This window comes from Mobula birostris, chromosome 10 (assembly GCF_030028105.1).
Source record: "Mobula birostris isolate sMobBir1 chromosome 10, sMobBir1.hap1, whole genome shotgun sequence".
Classification (NCBI taxonomy): Eukaryota; Metazoa; Chordata; class Chondrichthyes; order Myliobatiformes; family Myliobatidae; genus Mobula; species Mobula birostris.
Genome location: NC_092379.1, coordinates 576,308 through 598,506, shown reverse-complemented (window position 1 = coordinate 598,506; position 22,199 = coordinate 576,308). Strand labels below are relative to the sequence as shown.

The window sequence follows — 22,199 nt, the reverse complement described above, 5'->3', positions numbered from 1 at the left end:
AAGGTCATTCCTCATCCTCCTATTGAATCTTTATGAGTTTATGCACTTCTATAAGGTCATCCGTCATTCTCCTATTGAAACTCCATAATTTTATGCACCTCCATAAGGTCATTTCCCATTCTCCTATTGAATCTTTATGAGTTTATACACCTCTATAAGATCATTTCCCATTCTCCTATTGAATCTTTATGAGTTTATACACCTCTATAAAATCATTTCCCATTCTCCTATTGAACCTTTGTGAGTTTATACACCTCTATAAGATCATTTCCCATTCTCCTATGCTCCATTGATCAACATCCCAACCTACTCAACTGCTCTTCATAACTCAGTCCCTCAAGCCCTGGAGACATCCTCGTAAACCTCTTGGGCACTCTTTCCAGGATAACGGTGTCAAGTTCTTGGATCATTGAAACCTTTTCTGGGGAAGGAGTGACCTGTACAAGTGGGACGGGTTGCACTGGAGGGGAACCACTATCCTGGGAGAGAGGTTTGCTAATGCTGTTGGGGAGAGTTTAAACTAGATTTGTGGGTGAGGGAAACCAAAGTGATGGGGCGGTTAGCGCACAAGTAGTGACAGCTTGAAGGGAGTTTGTGAGGAAGGATAAGCAGATGATACAGCAAAATGCATTCAGTCAGATGGTTTGAGATGTATCTATTTTAATGCAAGGGTATCATAAACAAGGCAGCCGAACTTATAGCATGGATCAATACATGGAACTGTGAACTTGTGACCATTACAGAGACTTGGATGTCTCAGGGGCAGGAACAGGAAATGTTGTTAAAACATATAAAACCAGTCATATTTGAAACTAAGAGACCACTAGTCAGCAGCAGTCAGTGTTGCTTCCGAGCTATCCTGACCTTTGAATATTAGTACTTTCTTTACTTGTTGGAGCACCGGTTGGCATTACTCATGGTGACTGCCTGAGATTGGCTGGTAACATTTGACCTATTGCTTTATTTTTTCAGAGCCAGATGTGGCACCGAACAATGTAACCTTTCACTACAATGGCACCGTTCTGGTCTTTGAGTGGATGGAGCCGTCCACCGGCCTAAATGGGCTTCTGCAAGGGTACAAAGTGGCTTATCAGGTCCAGGACTATAATGAGGTGAGTGGGCTTCACTTTCTGGGTGGCACAATGAGATGCAGGTCATTACCCTGTCCTGTGACCTGTCCCTCTGGTAATGGACACATTACCCTGTCCTGTGACCTGTCCCTCTGGTAGTGGACACATTACCCTGTCCTGTGACCTGTCCCTCTGGTAGTGGATACATTACCCTGTCCTGTGACCTGTCCCTCTGGTAGTGGATACATTACCCTGTCCTGTGACCTGTCCCTCTGGTAATGGACACATTACCCTGTCCTGTGACCTGTCCCTCTGGGAGTGGACACATTACCCTGTCCTGTGACCTGTCCCTCTGGTAATGGACACATTACCCTGTCCTGTGACCTATCCCTCTGGTAGTGGACACATTACCCTGTCCTGTGACCTGTCCCTCTGGTAATGGACACATTACCCTGTCCTGTGACCTGTCCCTCTGGTAATGGACACATTACCCTGTCCTGTGACCTGTCCCTCTGGGAGTGGACACATTACCCTGTCCTGTGACCTGTCCCTCTGGTAGTGGACACATTACCCTGTCCTGTGACCTGTCCCTCTGGTAGTGGATACATTACCCTGTCCTGTGACCTGTCCCTCTGGTAGTGGACACATTACCCTGTCCTGTGACGTGTCTCTCTGGTAGTGGACACATTACCCTGCCTTGTGACGCATCCCACTGTTAGTGGAAACATTGTTGCTCTGCTCATTCCCCTCATCACTGGGTATCTCTCCTCTGTCTTTCAGTCCGGAAGAAGGATTTTGATGAAGAAGCTGTTCCTTAGACTTGCCCTCAATGTCTTAGGAGCAGCATTGTTCCATTCTCCATCACATTTCAGAATGAACAATTAACCCCCAAGGAGAGGTGGGAGAGGCCTGTTGAGGCTGTACTGGCATTTAAATCCCTTTCCTTGTCTTGTAGGTGATCGTGGACAATGGGATGATATCGAACATCACTCTGGAGGTGGTACCGCCCATCACGAACCTGAGTCTGCGTGTGGCAGCCTACACGAGAGCAGGCGATGGTCCCTGGAGTGATCCCATCATAGTTACCCTGCTTGGCTCAGGTGAGACGGATTTGACTGTGGCTTCTCAGAGAGCCCTGTGGGTCTGTATGCTTGATCAGTCCATGCACCAGATACAGATGCACATTTCACCCAGCCAACCTGTTGCATTTTAGATTAAAAATTTGAGCTGCTGGAGGTACCCAGCAGGCCAGGCAGCATCTGTGGAGCTGGCTTTTCGGCTTGAGACCCTTCAGAGGACAGAGATCCTGTTTAAAGAGATGGGGGAAGGGGTGAGGTGGGGCAATAGGCAGATACAGGGGGGAGGATAGAGATAGTGATTGAGGTTGGGAGGTGATAGGCAGAGGCAGATGATGGAGTTTGATAGGAGTATGGAGCCAAGTAAGGGATGTGGGTGGAAGGGATGGGGGATGGAGAGAGAAAATCTAGTGGGAAGAGTGTTTGGGTGAAGGGCTGATGGATTGGTTAGAGGAGAGTAGGTTGAGGTTAGGATTTATGAAGTAGGGGATGCAAAAGAGCCAGTCCCACCCTCCTCCAGTGCTTACGCCAGCCTGTGATTGCAAACATTTCCCCTAATTACCTAGTAATCTCTCCCATCCATATCAGCTTGTGCTTCCCCCACAGGGCCCCACCTTTACCTTCCCAAAGCTGGGCATTACTGATTAGACAGGACTTAAGTGAAGAACAGAATAGACTCGTTGCTGACCCAATGTCCCTCCCACCTATTGCCTTCAGATCCCATTTGGAAGTATTATAGCCACCCAATCCGATTCATGGTGCAGGCAATTTGCCAACCTCAGGAATGCTGAGCAGACCCCATGGATCAGTTTAACAGGATGTTCTCTGTTTAGCTGCCATCACCCACAAATGTTATTTTTGTTTTTTTTTGACAGATAGCCCAAGGGAAACAAGCCACACAGTAGGTAAGAGGTCACCCACTACGTCAAGGTCCAAAGTTCAAAGTAAATTTATAATCGAAGTACCTACAGTATATGTGCTACCCTGAGGTTCATTTGCTTGCAAAGAAATACAATAGAGTCAATGAAAAACTACATAAAAAGACTGGAAGACAACCAATGTGCAAAAGTAGATGAACTGTGCTTACAAATAATAATAATAATAGATAGATTGATAATACAGAGAATATGAGTCATGGAGTCCTTGAAAGTGAGTCTGTAGGTTGTGGAATCAGTTCAGAGTTGAGATGAATGAAGTTATCTACGCTGGTTCAAGAGCCTGATGGTTGAGGGGTAATATTGTTCTTGAACCTGGTGGTGTGGGGCCCAAGGTCCCCGCACCTCCTTCCCGCTGGCAGCAAGCAGATGTACATGGCCTAGGTGGCAGGGTTCCCGAGTACAACTGGGTTTTAATTGCATCACGAGGAGCACACAGGTTTGAAAGGGATCCTTTACCCTAATTTAAGTTCCCTCCCAACCTCTCCCAGGGTTCAGTGTCAGTGTTTTACACCCCATCTGTTCTATTGCTTACAGTTTTACCAGGGCTGCTCATGCTGATCCAGGTTGCTTGGACAGGTCTGGTCATGGTGTGACTGGATTGCACGGTGATACAATTGGCCCTTGAACAAAGGCCAGTGGAAACACAGCCTGGAGGTGGTATGGAGAAAGGGGCATCTCAGCCTATCATCTCCCTTCTTGGCTAAGAGCTTGAGGAGTGAGCAGGTGACTGGATCAGCAAAAAGAGGATGCATCAAACATCCTGTGTCCCAATGTGCCCTGCTTGGAATGTTTGAGTCTTCCTATAGGCCTTGAATTTGGCACGGATGTGGGTCGTTGCTGCAATGAGGGGGGTGGTGACACCATTTTTCCCTCCCCATCTCTCCACATTCTTGGCATTCCTGGCTGTGGCTCTCAGTTCATTGTTGGCAGCCCCAGGCGTGCCTTCCATCCATGCAGGCACTGGGCTGGAAGAACGTGAGTCCCCTAATGGAACATCTTCAACCAGCTGATACTATTCAACCTGTGGAGTTCCTCCAGTAGCTTGTGACAGGGAACACACGGTTATAGATGGACCAATGGACAGTGTGCTAGAGGGCCTCAGCGCCTCGAGCACCGTCTGTATGGGGAGAAGAATGATCAACAGTTTGCATTGAAACCCTGCATCAGACTCTTTGACCTGTTGAGTTCCTCCAGCAGATTGCTTACTGCTCTGTCATATACTGTGTCCGCCCTCTTCCAAAGCCCTTCATGGAACTCTACGTAAGAACATAAGAAACAGAAGGATTCCGCTATCTAGCCTGTTGAACCTGTTTCACATTCAATGCAATCATGGCTGATCTGGTCGTGGACTTATCTCCTCAACCCTTAATTCTGCTGCTATGCAAAAATTCTAACTATGTCTTAAATATTCCCCTCGCTCCAGTCTCACCTATCAGTGGAAACAACTTTCCTGCCCCAATCTGATCTCTCCTTTTCATAATTTTACGTTTCCGTAAGACTGTCTCTTATTCTTCCAGCTGAGTACCTGCTGGACAGCATCTATACTGTGTATGGGGCTGAAGAAATGGGTTCTTCAAAATTCCAGATTGTGAATCATGTTTAAATTCCATACCATGGTGGGAGTTAAACTCGTGGTTCGGGATTTGTAGCCCAAGCCTTGTGTTTTCTAGACTGGTAATTTACCCACCATACCATCATGGCTTCATCTTGGCGGGCTTTCTAATGGTTGTCTAACTCTTTGTCTTCTAGGGCACGCAGGCCGGAGCGGGTTCTCCTGGCACTGGTGGTACGTAGTGATGGCCGCCGCCGTGGCCGCGACCTGTGCAGTGTGCATCGCGGTGTTGGTTGCCCGACGCTTGAAGAAGGAGGTCCGATACGGGTGAGGGCCACTTGAGTGGGCTAATTTGTTCTCTGACGGATGTGTGGTCTTTGTCATAAAATCATTGATACAGGCTATTCGGCCCACTATGTCCATGCAGGCAGTCAACTATCGGTTGCTACTAATCTCTGGTTTCCCTCTCACTTACTTGCCTATCAGCTTCAATCTGTGTCACTTCTATCCCCCTTTTCCCATGGTCTACTCTCTTCCTATCAGAGATTCCTTCCTCTTCAGCACTACACCTTTTCCAAATATCACCTCCCAGTTTCTCACTTCATCCTCCTCCCCCCCCCACCTACCTTCCCTCTCACTTCTCAGCTTGTATTGCTTACCTCCCCCGAGCTTCTGATTCTGGCTTCATTCTGCTTTCTTTCTGCTCTCGCTGAAGGGTCCCTGCCCAAAACATTGACTGTTTATTCCCCTTCATAGATGCTGCCTGACCTGCTGAATTCCTCCAGTATTTTTTTTTAGATTATGAGGACATGCAGTCCTCTTTTATTGTCATTTAGTAATGCATGCATTAAGAAATGATACAATGTTCCTCCAGAATGATATCACAGAAACACAAGACAAACCGACTGAAAAACTGAGAAAAACCACCTAATTATAACATATAGTTACAACAGTGCAAAGCAATACCGTAATTTGATGAAGAACAGACCATGGGCACGGTAAAAAACGTCTCAAAGTCTCTTGAAAGTCCCATCATCTCATGCAGACAGTAGAAGGAAGAAAAACTCTTCCTGCCATGAACCTCCAGCGCCGCAAACTTGCCGATGCAGCATCCTGGAAGCACCCGACTCTGAGTCCGTCTGAAAACTCCGAGCCTCCGATTAAACCTCCGACACCGAGCACCGAGCACCATCTCTGCTGAGTGCTTCGACCCGGGCCCCGGCAACAGGCAGTAGGCAAAGCTGAGGATTTCGGGCCTTCCCCTCCGGAGATTCTCGATCGCACAGTAGCAGCGGCAGCGAAGCAGGCATTTCAGAAGTTTCTCCAGGTGTTCCTCCGTGCTTCTCACGTCTCTCTCCATCAGATCAGGATTGTGCACAGCCCCTAGTTAACACATATCGATATCAATTCGGAGCGGCCGTGCGTGCTGCGTCGCGCCGCCATCTTCTCCTCCCCCTATTTTGTCTGTGTTACTAATCTGATTTACAAGCATTTGGTCCTTAGCATTCTATCCTTGGCAATTTAAACCCTTGCGCGAGTCTCTGCCCCCACCACCCCGCAGGAGTGTTTTCCAGATTCCAACCATTTGCTTCTGCTCAGATCCCCTCTCACCCTTTTACTCCAAACCCTTAATTTATGCCTTGTGACCATCTGATATGGTATGTGTGCTAAATGGAGGAAGGTGCTGGGGAGGGAAATCTGTGCTGTTCCTTCAACCTGCTGATTAAATCCAGTCCACAGACTCTCCCATATCTTGCTCTGAAGCTCAGCACTGTACAAAATGTAGCAGCCCACTCATTCCAGCGCCCACACGTCGCAGCAACTCACTGAGACTGCTGAGGCAGCGCCTTCCAAATCCACCACCTCTGCCAGCTGGAAAAAAGGCCACTGGAAACATGGGGACCACCACCAGCTGGACGTTGCCCTCCAACCCCACACTTTCCCGATTTGGAAATCTATCACCGTTCCTTCACAGTCTCTGGGTCAAAGTCACAGAACATCCTCCCACACCTCATGAACTGCAGCAGCTCACCACCACCTTCTAGGGGACGGGCAATTAAACGCTGGTTCAGCCTGTGAAGTCCACGTCCCTGAATTCATTAAAAAGAAATTTATTCCACTGGGCAGTAAGTTGGGGGAGAGTTGGGTTTTTTTGTGTTACCTTATTGCTGAAGGTAAGAGCAAGGCTGAGGGGCTGAATGATTCTGTATGCTCAAGTGTTTATTACAGTGAGATGGCTAGATAACTGGTGTGGCGTAGATTAAGGAGAAAGCCAGTGGGAAGTCTTACTCCATTTTAGAACATAGAACAGTACAGCACAGTACAGGCCCTTCGGCCCACAATGTTGTGCCCACCCTCAAACCCTGCCTCCCATATAAGCCCCCACCCTAAATTCCTCCATATACCTGTCTAGTAGTCTCTTAAACTTCACCAGTGTATCTGCCTCCACCACTGACTCAGGCAGTGTATTCCATGCACCAACCACTCTCTGAGTAAAAAACCTTCCTCTAATATCCCCCTTGAACTTCCCACCCCTTACCTTAAAGCCATGTCCTCTTGTATTGAGCAGTGGTGCCCTGGGGAAGAGGCGCTGGCTATCCACTCTATCTATTCCTCTTATTCCTCTATCATGTCTCCTCTCATTCTCCTTCTCTCCAAAGAGTAAAGCCCTAGCTCCCTTAGTCTCTGATCATAATGCATACTCTCTAAACCAGGCAGCATTCTGGTAAATCTCCTCTGTACCATTTCCAATGCTTCCACATCCTTCCTATAGTGAGGTGACCAGAACTGGACACAGTACTCCAAGTGTGACCTAACTTTTTAGGGTCTAGATAATTCATTCAGAGTGATTTGAGATTGAATGGAGCTCAATCGAATGTAATAACAATAGCCTTATTCCCTCTTCTGTAACAGCCTCTTCAACCAGAGGCCCTTCCATAGTGTGGGGTCAGCTTGGAGTAGCTCTGCCAGCTCTGACTGGATGTTCCATCAAAGGACCTTTTGACTGCCATTGCTTGACCCCTCTCTCATACCACTGGTTTCCAGGCATCTCTGTCCGTACAGTGCCCAGCCTTCTCCTGGCCAAGTGAATATTCTTCACTTGCTGATTGGATGATTCTTTACTGTCGGTCACATTCTCCCCAATAGTCATAGTCACAGTCATACTTTATTGATCCCGGGGGAAATTGGTTTTTGTTACAGTTGCACCATAAATAATAAATAGTAATAGAACCATAAATAGTTAAATAGTAATATGTAAATTATGCCAGTAAATTATGAAATAAGTCCAGGACCAGCCTATTGGCTCAGGGTGTCTGACCCTCCAAGAGAGGAGTTGTAAAGTTTGATGGCCACAGGCAGGAATGACTTCCTATGACGCTCTGTGCTGCATCTCGGAGGAATGAGTCTCTGGCTGAATGTACTCCTGTGCCCAACCAGTACATTATGTAGTGGATGGGACACATTGACCAAGATGGCATGCAACTTAGACAGCATCCTCTTTTCAGACACCACCGTGAGAGAGTCCAGTTCCATCCCTACATCATCACTGGCCTTACGAATGAGTTTGTTGATTCTGTTGGTGTCTGCTGCCCCAGCACACAACAGCAATAGCACACTGATGAATGAGTTAATTGTCAAAACGACCAGTTCATTGTCTGAATGCCTGCTTATCCTCCACAGAGAGGCATTCGAGCCTATGATCGATAGAGGAGAGTTGGTGGTGCGTTACCGAGTCAGAAAATCGTACAGCAGACGGACCACTGAGACGACCTGTGAGTAATTGTCACCAATCTGACACAGTAACATTTCATCCTCTTGTGAGAAATACTCTGCAAGTCAGTCAGCATCTGTGGAAAGAGAGACAGATGTATTGATTTCTTATTATCACAGGTCAAGATGCAGTGAAAACTCCTGTTGACATGCTATCCAGACAGATCACGCCATGCATAAGGATACTGAGATAGTAAAATGGAAACCTAAATTCAGAATATAGTCAAATCACAAATAACAGAATCCTGATGAAGGTTTTGGCTTGAAACATCGACAGTTTACTCTTTTCTATAGATGCTGCCTGGCCTGCTGAGCTCCTTCAGTATTTTGTGTGTAATATTCAGAATATAATGTTACAGTTGCAGGTAAGCAAAGTACATGAGCCACGATGAGATAGGTTGGGAGATCAGGAGTTCATCTTTTAGCATGTGAGAGGTCCATTCAAGTGTCTGGTTACAGTGGGATAGAAGCTGTCCTTCAGCCTTCTGCTGCGTGTTCTCAGCTTCATATTTTCTGTCCAGTGGAAGAGGGGAGAAGAGAGAATAACCGAGTTGGGAGGGGTTCTTGATTATATTGGATTCTTTCCTGAAGCAGTGCAAAATATAGAAAGAGTCAGTAATTTGTGGGATGGACTGGGCTATGTTCACAACTCCTGTGATCTTGGACAGAGTAAATCCCCTGCCAAGCTGTGATGCATCCAGATAGGATACTTTCTATGGTGTATCTGCAAATCCAGTAGGAGTCATCAGATTTTCTAAGCCTTCTGAGGAGGTGGAAGTGCTAGTGTACTTCCTTGGCATTAGCTTTCTGTGGATGGTTGGTGACATTTACATGCAGGATCCTGAAGCTATTGACTTTCGCCATTTCCACCAGGGTCCTGGTTCCCACACTCCCATTAACACACCAGGGTCCCGGATCCCACAGTCCCACTAACACACCAGGGTCCCAGTTCCTGTAGTCCCACTAACACACCAGGGTCCCAGTTCCCACACTCCCATTAACACACTAGGGTCCCGGTTCCCACAGTCCCATTAACACACCAGGGTCCCAGTTCCCACACTCATTAACACACCAGGGTCCCGGTTCCCACACTCATTAACACACCAGGGCCCCAGTTCCCACACTCGTTAACACACCAGCGTCCCGGTTCCCACACTCATTAAGACACCAGGGTCCCGGTTCCCACACTCCCATTAACACACCAGCGTCCGGGTTCCCACACTCCCATTAACACACCAGCGTCCCGGTTCCCACACTCCCATTAACACACAAGGGTCACAGCAAGGTTTCGTAAAGCGAACGTTCGAAAAGCTGGGGACACCTGTACCTATACTGTGGTTCAGGCACACCCTGACCTCTTGTGTGGTGCCCCTTCCCCTTACTATTTACCTATACTCTGGTTCCGGTACTGCAGTTACCTGTACTTCGATTCTGGCAACCCCTGACCATTTGTCTATATTCTGGTTCTGGCACCCGATTTAAATTTTACAGGTTCTGTTTCATACACTCTGTTATATTAACTGGGTGCAGTGAATCACTGAACATCCTAGGGTATACGGTGTATCGGAAAGGTAGGTTAGTAGGCAGGGGGGTGGTGTGGCCCTGTGTATAAGAATTAATATTAAATCATTAGAAAGGGATGACATAGGTTCGGAAGGTGTAGAGTCTCTATGGGTTGAGTTAAGAAATGGCAAGGGTAAAAAGACCCTAATGGCAGTTGTACACAGGCCTCCAAACAGCAGTCGGGCTGTTGATTACAAATTACAGCAGGAGGCAGAAAAGGCGTGTCAGAAGGGCAATATCATGATAATTATTGGGGATTTTAACATGAAAGTGGATTGGGAAAACCAGGTCAGTACTGGACCTCAAGAGAGAATTTGTAGAATTGTCTAGGGATGGCTTTTTATAACAGCTTGTTGTTGAGCCCACTAGGAGATTGGCTGTGCCGGACTGGGTGTTGTGCAATGACCCGGAGGTGATAAGAGAGCTTAAAGTTAAGGAACCCTCAGGGAACAGTGATCACAATATGATCGAGTCCACTTTGAAATTTGAGAAGGAGAAGCTAAATTCCAATGTGTCGGTATTTAAGTGGAATAAAGGAGATTACAATGGCATAAGAAGGGAACTGGCCAAAGTTAGCGAGAAAGGGACACTAGCAGGAAGGACAGCAGAGCAGACACCATATTAAACTTTGAGGTGGATCAGCTACATCAGCATGAAAATGCATAAGTGGCCACTTTATTACGTACCTTCTGTACCTAATAAAGCGGCCACTGAGTGTATGTTGGAGTATTCATGAAATGACATGGAAATTCCAGGAAATCTACCAGTCTGGCACCAGCAAAGCCCCGAGCAGGACACATTACTAGACCTTGAATGCTTGCATTGCATTTTGGTTGGCCAGGGATCTGGTTCTATCAGATGAAGGGTCTTGGTCAGAAATGTCATCTATTTATTCCTCTCCATAGATGCTGCCTGATCTGCTAAGTTCCTCCAGCATTTTCTGTGTGTTTCTCTGTGGCACTTGTTCCATTAGGAGCAGTGAAACAACTCCCCCCAGCCCCGCCTGCAGCATGCCCCCTTGGGGTAAGGGTTTGAGTTGCTCATGTAGTCCACATGCCAACAATGAGCAGATGAATGTGTCACCACATCATAGATAAAGATTGGTAATTGTGGGAGGGAAAAGTTTCATAACACTCTAAGTACAAACGAAACAGCTGCGTCCACACATCTGTTGTGAACAACATAAGGTCAGAACATTTCCTCAGTCCTTCCGTCAGCTGGTATTGTCTCCCGGTCTCAGCCCTTTCATCAGCTGGCATTGTCTTCCCAGTCTCAGAAATGCTGATGGCAATTGGAGATCTCCCAGATGGCCTCAAAATGTACTCCTGGGCTCCATGTGCCCAGAAGGAGTGAGGTTGGGGAGATAGGACAGATGTTGCAGCTGTGTGGCTGCCAGCAAGCTGTTAATGAGCAAAAATAATTCTTGTCAGAATGAGTCACAACAGTTTGTAGCTCATGCATAAACAATCTGGCCATTCCCTTGAAAATGTCCCGACGTATCAACAAGAATTGTGAGAAGCAGGATTGAGAGTCTCTGTAGCTCATGCATAAACCATTCGGCCATTCCGCTGAGAAAGTCCCAACATATCAGTGCGATTGTGTGAAGCAACACCGGGCATCTTTCCTGATCCACAGAGATTAACTGAGGAGGGGTTAGGGGCACGGAAGATTATATTACTTGGGCTTTTAGACTATAAGACATAGAAGCAGATCCATCAAATCTTCTCTACTATTTCATTATGGCTGAGTTATGTTCCCTCTCAATTCCATTCTCCTACTTCCTTCCAGTAACCTTAAGCACCAAATTCTGGCCTAATTTTACTACACAAGAATCTATCTACCTCCAGTTTAAATGTACTCAATAACTTGGCTTCTACAGCCAACTGTGGCAACAAATTTCAAAGATTCACCACCTCTGACTAAAAAATTTCCTCCTCATCTCTGTTCTAAGGGGACGTCCTTGTATTATGAGACTGTGCCTCTGGTCCTAGACTCCCCCACTACAGGAAATTTCCTCTCCACATTTAATAGGTTTCAAGGAGATCTTACCCCTCATTCTTCTAAATTCCTGCAAGTACAAGCCCAGAACCATCAAACATTCCTAATTATAATAAATCTTTCTTTCCTGAAATCATTCCCAGAAACCTTGTCTGGATCCCAAAGATTCTGAGTGTGACAGTAAAAGGGAGGGGGGTAATCAGAGTGAAGGTTGTTCAGGCTGAACAATCCAACAATTCACTCACAAAGTTAAAAAGCTGAAAATTAGCAACTGACAGAAACAATCCTAATCAGTAAAGGGTACTGAGATAATTGTGAAGAGGAAAAGATTATCTGTGTTCTGAGCTCATACTTTGTGTCAGAGGTCAGTCAAGGCCTCTCGATTGTCATCATACAGCACAGTTTGTACAGGTAGTGGTAATCAGTGTCTGATCCTGACAGTGTGCTGGATGGGGTTTATACAGGTTGTGGTAATCAGTGTCTAATCCTGACAGTGTGCTGGATGGGGTTTATACAGGTTGTGGTAATCCGTGTCTGATCCTGTTAGTGTGGTGGATGGGGTTTATACAGGTTGTGGTAATCAGTGTCTGATCCTGACAGTGCGGTGGATGGGGATTGTACAGGTTGTGGTAATCAGTGTCTGATCCTGACAGTGTGGTGGATAGGGTTTATACAGGTTGTGGTAATCAGTGTCTGATCCTGACAGTGTGGTGGATGGGGTTTGTACAGGTTGTGGTAATCAGTGTCAGATCCTGACAGTGTGGTGGATGGGGTTTATACAGGTTGTGGTAATCAGTGTCTGATCCTGACAGAGTGGTGAATGGGGTTTATACAGGTTGTGGTAATCAGTGTCTGATCCTGACAGTGTGGTGGATGGGGTTTGTACAGGTTGTGGTAATCAGTGTCTGATCCTGACAGTGTGGTGGATGGGGTTTATACAGGTTGTGGTAATCAGTGTCTGATCCTGACAGAGTGGGGGATGGGGTTTATACAGGTTGTGGTAATCAGTGTCTGATCCTGACAGTGTGGTGGATGGGGTTTGTACAGGTTGTGGTAATCAGTGTCTGATCCTGACAGTGTGGTGGATGGGGTTTGTACAGGTTGTGGTAATCAGTGTCTGATCCTGACAGTGTGATGGATGGGGTTTATACAGGTTGTGGTAATCAGTGTCTGATCCTGACAGTGTGGTGGATGGGGTTTGTACAGGTTGTGGTAATCAGTGTCTGATCCTGACAGTGTGGTGGATGGGGTTTGTACAGGTTGTGGTAATCAGTGTCTGATCCTGACAGTGTGGTGGATGGGGTTTGTACAGGTTGTGGTAATCAGTGTCAGATCCTGACAGTGTGGTGGATGGGGTTTGTACAGGTTGTGGTAATCAGTGTCTGATCCTGACAGTGTGGTGGATGGGGTTTATACAAGTTGTAGTAATCAGTGTCAGATCCTGATAGTGTGGTGGATGGGGTTTATACAGGTTGTGGTAATCAGTGCCTGATCCTGACAGTGTGGTGGATGGGGTTTATACAAGTTGTGGTAAACAGTGTCAGATCCTGACAGTGTGGTGGATAAGGTTTATACGGGTTGTGGTAATCAGTGTCTGATCCTGACAGAGTGGTGGAAGGGGTTTATACAGGTTGTGGTAATCAGTGTCTGATCCTGACAGTGTGGTGGATGGGGTTTGTACAGGTTGTGGTAATCAGTGTCTGATCCTGACAGTGTGGTGGATGGGGTTTGTACAGGTTGTGGTAATCAGTGTCTGATCCTGACAGAGTGGTGGATGGGGTTTGTACAGGTTGTGGTAATCAGTGTCAGATCCTGACAGTGTGGTGGATGGGGATTTATACAGGTTGTGGTAATCAGTGTCTGATCCTGACAGTGTGGTGGATGGGGATTGTACAGGTTGTGGTAATCAGTGTCTGATCCTGACAGTGTGGTGGATGGGGATTGTACAGGTTGTGGTAATCAGTATCAGATCCTGACAGTGTGGTGGATGGGGTTTATACAGGTTGTGGTAATCAGTGTTTGATCCTGACAGTGTGGTGGATGGGGTTTATACAAGTTGTGGTAATCAGTGTCAGATCCTGACAGTGTGGTGGATGGGGTTTATACAGGTTGTGGTAATCAGTGTCTGATCCTGACAGAGTGGTGGATGTGGTTTATACAGGTTGTGGTAATCAGTGTCTGATCCTGACAGTGTGGAGGATGGGGTTTATTCAGGTTGTTGGAACCAGTGTCTGATCCTGACAGTGTGGTGGATGGGGTTTGTACAGGTTGTGGTAATCAGTGTCAGATCCTGACAGTGTGGTGGATGGGGTTTATACAGGTTGTGGTAATCAGTGTCTGATCCTGACAGTGTGATGGATGGGGTTTATACAGGTTGTGGTAATCAGTGTCTGATCCTGACAGTGTGGTGGATGGGGTTTGTACAGGTTGTGGTAATCAGTGTCTGATCCTGACAGTGTGGTGGATGGGGTTTATACAAGTTGTGGTAATCAGTGTCAGATCCTGACAGTGTGGTGGATGGGGTTTATACAGGTTGTGGTAATCAGTGTCTGATCCTGACAGTGTGGTGGATGGGTTTATACAGGTTGTGGTAATCAGTGTCTGATCCTGACAGAGTGCTGGAAGGGGTTTATACAGGTTGTGGTAATCAGTGTCTGATCCTGACAGTGTGGTGGATGGGGTTTGTACAGGTTGTGGTAATCAGTGTCTGATCCTGACAGAGTGGTGGATGGGGTTTGTACAGGTTGTGGTAATCAGTGTCAGATCCTGACAGTGTGGTGGATGGGGGTTTATACTGGTTGTGGTAATCAGTGTCTGATCCTGACAGTGTGGTGGATGGGGTTTGTACAGGTTGTGGTAATAAGTGTCTGATCCTGACAGTGTGGTGGATGGGGATTGTACAGGTTGTGGTAATCAGTGTCTGATCCTGACAGTGTGGTGGATGGGGTTTGTACAGGTTGTGGTAATCAGTGTCAGATCCTGACAGTGTGGTGGATGGGGTTTGTACAGGTTGTGGTAATCAGTGTCTGATCCTGACAGTGTGGTGGATGGGGTTTATACAAGTTGTGGTAATCAGTGTCAGATCCTGACAGTGTGGTGGATGGGGTTTATACAGGTTGTGGTAATCAGTGTCTGATCCTGACAGTGTGGTGGATGGGTTTATACAGGTTGTGGTAATCAGTATCTGATCCTGACAGTGTGGTGGATGGGGTTTATACAAGTTGTGGTAAACAGTGTCAGATCCTGACAGTGTGGTGGATGGGGTTTATACGGGTTGTGGTAATCAGTGTCTGATCCTGACAGAGTGGTGGAAGGGGTTTATACAGGTTGTGGTAATCAGTGTCTGATCCTGACAGTGTGGTGGATGGGGTTTGTACAGGTTGTGGTAATCAGTGTCTGATCCTGACAGTGTGGTGGATGGGGTTTGTTCAGGTTGTGGTAATCAGTGTCTGATCCTGACAGAGTGGTGGATGGGGTTTGTACAGGTTGTGGTAATCAGTGTCAGATCCTGACAGTGTGGTGGATGGGGGTTTATACAGGTTGTGGTAATCAGTGTCTGATCCTGACAGTGTGGTGGATGGGGTTTGTACAGGTTGTGGTAATAAGTGTCTGATCCTGACAGTGTGGTGGATGGGGATTGTACATGTTGTGGTAATCAGTGTCAGATCCTGACAGTGTGGTGGATGGGGTTTATACAGGTTGTGGTAATCAGTGTTTGATCCTGACAGTGTGGTGGATGGGGTTTATACAAGTTGTGGTAATCAGTGTCAGATCCTGACAGTGTGGTGGATCGGGTTTATACAGGTTGTGGTAATCAGTGTCTGATCCTGACAGAGTGGTGGATGTGGTTTGTACAGCTTGTGGTAATCAGTGTCTGATCCTGACAGTGTGGAGGATGGGGTTTATACAGGTTGGGTAATCAGTGTCTGATCCTGACGGTGTGGAGGATGGGGTTTATTCAGGTTGTTGGAACCAGTGTCTGATCCTGACAGTGTGGTGGATGGGGTTTATACAGGTTGGGTAATCAGTGTCTGATCCTGACAGTGTGGTGGATGGGGTTTATTCAGGTTGTTGGAACCAGTGTCTGATCCTGACAGTGTGGTGGATGGGGTTTGTACAGGTTGTGGTAATCAGTGTCTGATCCTGACAGTGTGGTGGATGGGGTTTATACAGGTTGTGGTAATCAGTGTCTGATCCTGACAGAGTGGTGGATGGGGTTTATACAGGTTGTGGTAATCAGTGTCTGATCCTGACAGTGTGGTGGATGGGGTTTGTACAGGTTGTGGTAATCAGTGTCTGATCCTGACAGTGTGGTGGATGGGGTTTGTACAGGTTGTGGTAATCAGTGTCTGATCCTGACAGTGTGATGGATGGGGTTTATACAGGTTGTGGTAATCAGTGTCTGATCCTGACAGTGTGGTGGATGGGGTTTGTACAGGTTGTGGTAATCAGTGTCTGATCCTGACAGTGTGGTGGATGGGGTTTGTACAGGTTGTGGTAATCAGTGTCTGATCCTGACAGTGTGGTGGATGGGGTTTGTACAGGTTGTGGTAATCAGTGTCAGATCCTGACAGTGTGGTGGATGGGGTTTGTACAGGTTGTGGTAATCAGTGTCTGATCCTGACAGTGTGGTGGATGGGGTTTATACAAGTTGTAGTAATCAGTGTCAGATCCTGATAGTGTGGTGGATGGGGTTTATACAGGTTGTGGTAATCAGTGCCTGATCCTGACAGTGTGGTGGATGGGGTTTATACAAGTTGTGGTAAACAGTGTCAGATCCTGACAGTGTGGTGGATAAGGTTTATACGGGTTGTGGTAATCAGTGTCTGATCCTGACAGAGTGGTGGAAGGGGTTTATACAGGTTGTGGTAATCAGTGTCTGATCCTGACAGTGTGGTGGATGGGGTTTGTACAGGTTGTGGTAATCAGTGTCTGATCCTGACAGTGTGGTGGATGGGGTTTGTACAGGTTGTGGTAATCAGTGTCTGATCCTGACAGAGTGGTGGATGGGGTTTGTACAGGTTGTGGTAATCAGTGTCAGATCCTGACAGTGTGGTGGATGGGGATTTATACAGGTTGTGGTAATCAGTGTCTGATCCTGACAGTGTGGTGGATGGGGATTGTACAGGTTGTGGTAATCAGTGTCTGATCCTGACAGTGTGGTGGATGGGGATTGTACAGGTTGTGGTAATCAGTATCAGATCCTGACAGTGTGGTGGATGGGGTTTATACAGGTTGTGGTAATCAGTGTTTGATCCTGACAGTGTGGTGGATGGGGTTTATACAAGTTGTGGTAATCAGTGTCAGATCCTGACAGTGTGGTGGATGGGGTTTATACAGGTTGTGGTAATCAGTGTCTGATCCTGACAGAGTGGTGGATGTGGTTTATACAGGTTGTGGTAATCAGTGTCTGATCCTGACAGTGTGGAGGATGGGGTTTATTCAGGTTGTTGGAACCAGTGTCTGATCCTGACAGTGTGGTGGATGGGGTTTGTACAGGTTGTGGTAATCAGTGTCAGATCCTGACAGTGTGGTGGATGGGGTTTATACAGGTTGTGGTAATCAGTGTCTGATCCTGACAGTGTGATGGATGGGGTTTATACAGGTTGTGGTAATCAGTGTCTGATCCTGACAGTGTGGTGGATGGGGTTTGTACAGGTTGTGGTAATCAGTGTCTGATCCTGACAGTGTGGTGGATGGGGTTTATACAAGTTGTGGTAATCAGTGTCAGATCCTGACAGTGTGGTGGATGGGGTTTATACAGGTTGTGGTAATCAGTGTCTGATCCTGACAGTGTGGTGGATGGGTTTATACAGGTTGTGGTAATCAGTGTCTGATCCTGACAGAGTGCTGGAAGGGGTTTATACAGGTTGTGGTAATCAGTGTCTGATCCTGACAGTGTGGTGGATGGGGTTTGTACAGGTTGTGGTAATCAGTGTCTGATCCTGACAGAGTGGTGGATGGGGTTTGTACAGGTTGTGGTAATCAGTGTCAGATCCTGACAGTGTGGTGGATGGGGGTTTATACTGATTGTGGTAATCAGTGTCTGATCCTGACAGTGTGGTGGATGGGGTTTGTACAGGTTGTGGTAATAAGTGTCTGATCCTGACAGTGTGGTGGATGGGGATTGTACAGGTTGTGGTAATCAGTGTCTGATCCTGACAGTGTGGTGGATGGGGTTTGTACAGGTTGTGGTAATCAGTGTCAGATCCTGACAGTGTGGTGGATGGGGTTTGTACAGGTTGTGGTAATCAGTGTCTGATCCTGACAGTGTGGTGGATGGGGTTTATACAAGTTGTGGTAATCAGTGTCAGATCCTGACAGTGTGGTGGATGGGGTTTATACAGGTTGTGGTAATCAGTGTCTGATCCTGACAGTGTGGTGGATGGGTTTATACAGGTTGTGGTAATCAGTATCTGATCCTGACAGTGTGGTGGATGGGGTTTATACAAGTTGTGGTAAACAGTGTCAGATCCTGACAGTGTGGTGGATGGGGTTTATACGGGTTGTGGTAATCAGTGTCTGATCCTGACAGAGTGGTGGAAGGGGTTTATACAGGTTGTGGTAATCAGTGTCTGATCCTGACAGTGTGGTGGATGGGGTTTGTACAGGTTGTGGTAATCAGTGTCTGATCCTGACAGTGTGGTGGATGGGGTTTGTTCAGGTTGTGGTAATCAGTGTCTGATCCTGACAGAGTGGTGGATGGGGTTTGTACAGGTTGTGGTAATCAGTGTCAGATCCTGACAGTGTGGTGGATGGGGGTTTATACAGGTTGTGGTAATCAGTGTCTGATCCTGACAGTGTGGTGGATGGGGTTTGTACAGGTTGTGGTAATAAGTGTCTGATCCTGACAGTGTGGTGGATGGGGATTGTACATGTTGTGGTAATCAGTGTCAGATCCTGACAGTGTGGTGGATGGGGTTTGTACAGGTTGTGGTAATCAGTGTTTGATCCTGACAGTGTGGTGGATGGGGTTTATACCAGTTGTGGTAATCAGTGTCAGATCCTGACAGTGTGGTGGATCGGGTTTATACAGGTTGTGGTAATCAGTGTCTGATCCTGACAGAGTGGTGGATGTGGTTTATACAGCTTGTGGTAATCAGTGTCTGATCCTGACAGTGTGGAGGATGGGGTTTATACAGGTTGGGTAATCAGTGTCTGATCCTGACGGTGTGGAGGATGGGGTTTATTCAGGTTGTTGGAACCAGTGTCTGATCCTGACAGTGTGGTGGATGGGGTTTGTACAGGTTGTGGTAATCAGTGTCAGATCCTGACAGTGTGGTGGATGGGGTTTATACAGGTTGTGGTTATCAGTGTCTGATCCTGACAGTGTGATGGATGGGGTTTATACAGGTTGTGGTAATCAGTGTCTGATCCTGACAGTGTGGTGGATGGGGTTTGTACAGGTTGTGGTAATCAGTGTCTGATCCTGACAGTGTGGTGGATGGGGTTTATACAGGTTGTGGTAATCAGTGCCTGATCCTGACAGAGTGGTGGATGTGGTTTATACAGGTTGTGGTAATCAGTGTCTGATCCTGACAGTGTGGAGGATGGGGTTTATACAGGTTGGGTAATCAGTGTCTGATCCTGACAGTGTGGTGGATGGGGTTTGTACAGGTTGTGGTAATCAGTGTCTGATCCTGACAGTGTGGTAGATGGGGTTTATACAGGTTGTGGTAATCAGTGTCTGATCCTGACAGAGTGGTGGATGTGGTTTATACAGGTTGTGGTAATCAGTGTCTGATCCTGACAGTGTGGAGGATGGGGTTTATACAGGTTGGGTAATCAGTGTCTGATCCTGACAGTGTGGTGGATGGGGTTTATTCAGGTTGTTGGAACCAGTGTCTGATCCTGACAGTGTGGTGGATGGGGTTTGTACAGGTTGTGGTAATCAGTGTCAGATCCTGACAGTGTGGTGGATGGGGTTTATTCAGGTTGTTGGAACCAGTGTCTGATCCTGACAGTGTGGTGGATGGGGTTTGTACAGGTTGTGGTAATCAGTGTCTGATCCTGACAGTGTGATGGATGGGGTTTATACAGGTTGTGGTAATCAGTGTCTGATCCTGACAGTGTGGTGAATGGGGTTTGTACAGGTTGTGGTAATCAGTGTCAGATCCTGACAGTGTGGTGGATGGGGTTTGTACAGGTTGTGGTAATCAGTGTCTGATCCTGACAGTGTGGTGGATGGGGTTTGTTCAGGTTGTGGTAATCAGTGTCTGATCCTGACAGAGTGGTGGATGGGGTTTGTACAGGTTGTGGTAATCAGTGTCAGATCCTGACAGTGTGGTGGATGGGGTTTATACAGGTTGTGGTAATCAGTGTCTGATCCTGACAGAGTGGTGGATGTGGTTTATACAGGTTGTGGTAATCAGTGTCTGATCCTGACAGTGTGGTGGATGGGGTTTATTCAGGTTGTTGGAACCAGTGTCTGATCCTGACAGTGTGGTGGATGGGGTTTGTACAGGTTGTGGTAATCAGTGTCTGATCCTGACAGTGTGATGGATGGGGTTTATACAGGTTGTGGTAATCAGTGTCTGATCCTGACAGTGTGGTCGATGGGGTTTGTACAGGTTGTGGTAATCAGTGTCTGATCCTGACAGTGTGGTGGATGGGGTTTGTACAGGTTGTGGTAATCAGTGTCTGATCCTGACAGTGTGGTGGATGGGGTTTGTACAGGTTGTGGTAATCAGTGTCTGATCCTGACAGTGTGGTGGATGGGGTTCGTACAGGTTGTGGTACTTCACCTCATTGAATAGAGAGATACAGTACGGGAATATGTCCTTCAGCCCATCCGGTTTGCAGTCACCGTGTGTAATTTCCTTTGGTATCAATAAAATATTTATCTTTCCATCTATCTATCCACCTGTCTGTCTACCACCCATTTACTTTAATCCTATTGGTTATTCTGCCCACATGCTCATCACCCTCCACCCACAGATTTTGCTATTGACTATGGCCAGTTAACCTACCAATGAGTAATTTTATTTCCTTGTTTGGCTGTTTGTTTATTTGTTTATTTAATTGATTAGTTGGTTCATTAGCTAACTTACATATACTGCATGATAACAGGCTCATCCAGCCCACTGAGCTTGCCCCACCAAATTACTCCCATGTGACCAATTAATTTATTAACCTTTTCATCTTTGGAATGTCAGAAGAGCCCAGAGCAGCTGGAGGAAACCTACACGCTCACGGGCAGAATCTGTTAACTCCTCACGGACAGCAGTGGAATTGAACCCTAGTCTATAATAACATTAGGCTGACTGCTAGACTAACCATGTCACCTATGGATACCCGGAGAAACAGGAGCACACGATGAAAACCCACCTGGTCTCAGGGGGAACGTGTGGACTCAACATGGACAGCAATGGAGGTTGGGATTGAACGTGGCTGTCTGGGTCTGTCAGGGAGCAGCTCTGTCAGCTGAACCACTGTGAGGAAAGATCATTGCTTCCTTCAGAACACTGTGTCACTCTGTTACTGCTTGTCTCAACGTGATCTCCAGACCCAGGATAATGTTCTGATGAAGGGTTTTGGCTGAAAATGGCAACAGTTTATTCAGCTCCGTGGATGCTGCCTAACCTGCTGAGTTACCCCAGTATTTTGTGTCTTGCTCAGGATGAGAAATGTTCCCTGTGCAGTTCACATGAACATGAGGAGTGTTCTACAGGTATTGTGCAGTTAGATCTTTGAACGAATACAGCCACAATGGAAAATTTTTAAGCAAGTTTAATGCCCAGATTTCCAACCGCCTTCATTGCACAGCAAGTTCAGCTGATTCCCAGCAGATTGAAAGTTTTTGGGCAATCGTTTACAATCAAGAATTTGACAGAGAGGGGGCATTCCCTCTAGGCAGATGGCACTTCCTTACCCAAGGGAGGACATCAGCTGAGGAAGGAGAATCGGGTGGGCAAATGGAATTAGGGAGCAGATCACAGGTGATCTAAATGAAGAACAGAACGAATTATTTTCGATCAAATTAATTGATACCTTTTAAGGTACAACATTGGTTTTGTTTTGTCCGCTTCCCCTTTCACTGGAACAGAGGAGCCCTGTACTTGTACGTGGCCTCAGTGAATCCAGGAGATATATAACCCCTGTCTCGGGCCTTGTTGGGTTTCCTCCAGGTGCTCCGGTTCAGTACCGAGATTAGTATATTGTGCTGAGATGCAGTGAAAACCTATGTTTTGCAAGCCATCCATACAGATCATTGCAAACTATAACTACTCTG

The 22,199-nt window shown here is 46.8% G+C and overlaps 1 protein-coding gene across 2 annotated transcripts in view; it reads left to right on the top strand.

The window, feature by feature from the left end:
• axl (AXL receptor tyrosine kinase) overlaps positions 1–22,199 on the top strand; it is a 189,314-nt gene that overhangs the window by 115,193 nt on the left and 51,922 nt on the right. Inside the window, exons 8-12 of one of the 2 annotated variants that reach the window (XM_072269784.1) lie at positions 973–1,112; positions 2,026–2,170; positions 3,022–3,051; positions 4,834–4,963; positions 8,318–8,409. In XM_072269784.1, coding sequence (XP_072125885.1) covers positions 973–1,112; positions 2,026–2,170; positions 3,022–3,051; positions 4,834–4,963; positions 8,318–8,409 — 537 coding nt within the window. The remainder of the gene's footprint in view (positions 1–972; positions 1,113–2,025; positions 2,171–3,021; positions 3,052–4,833; positions 4,964–8,317; positions 8,410–22,199) is intronic. The other variant, XM_072269785.1, reaches the window with a different exon arrangement.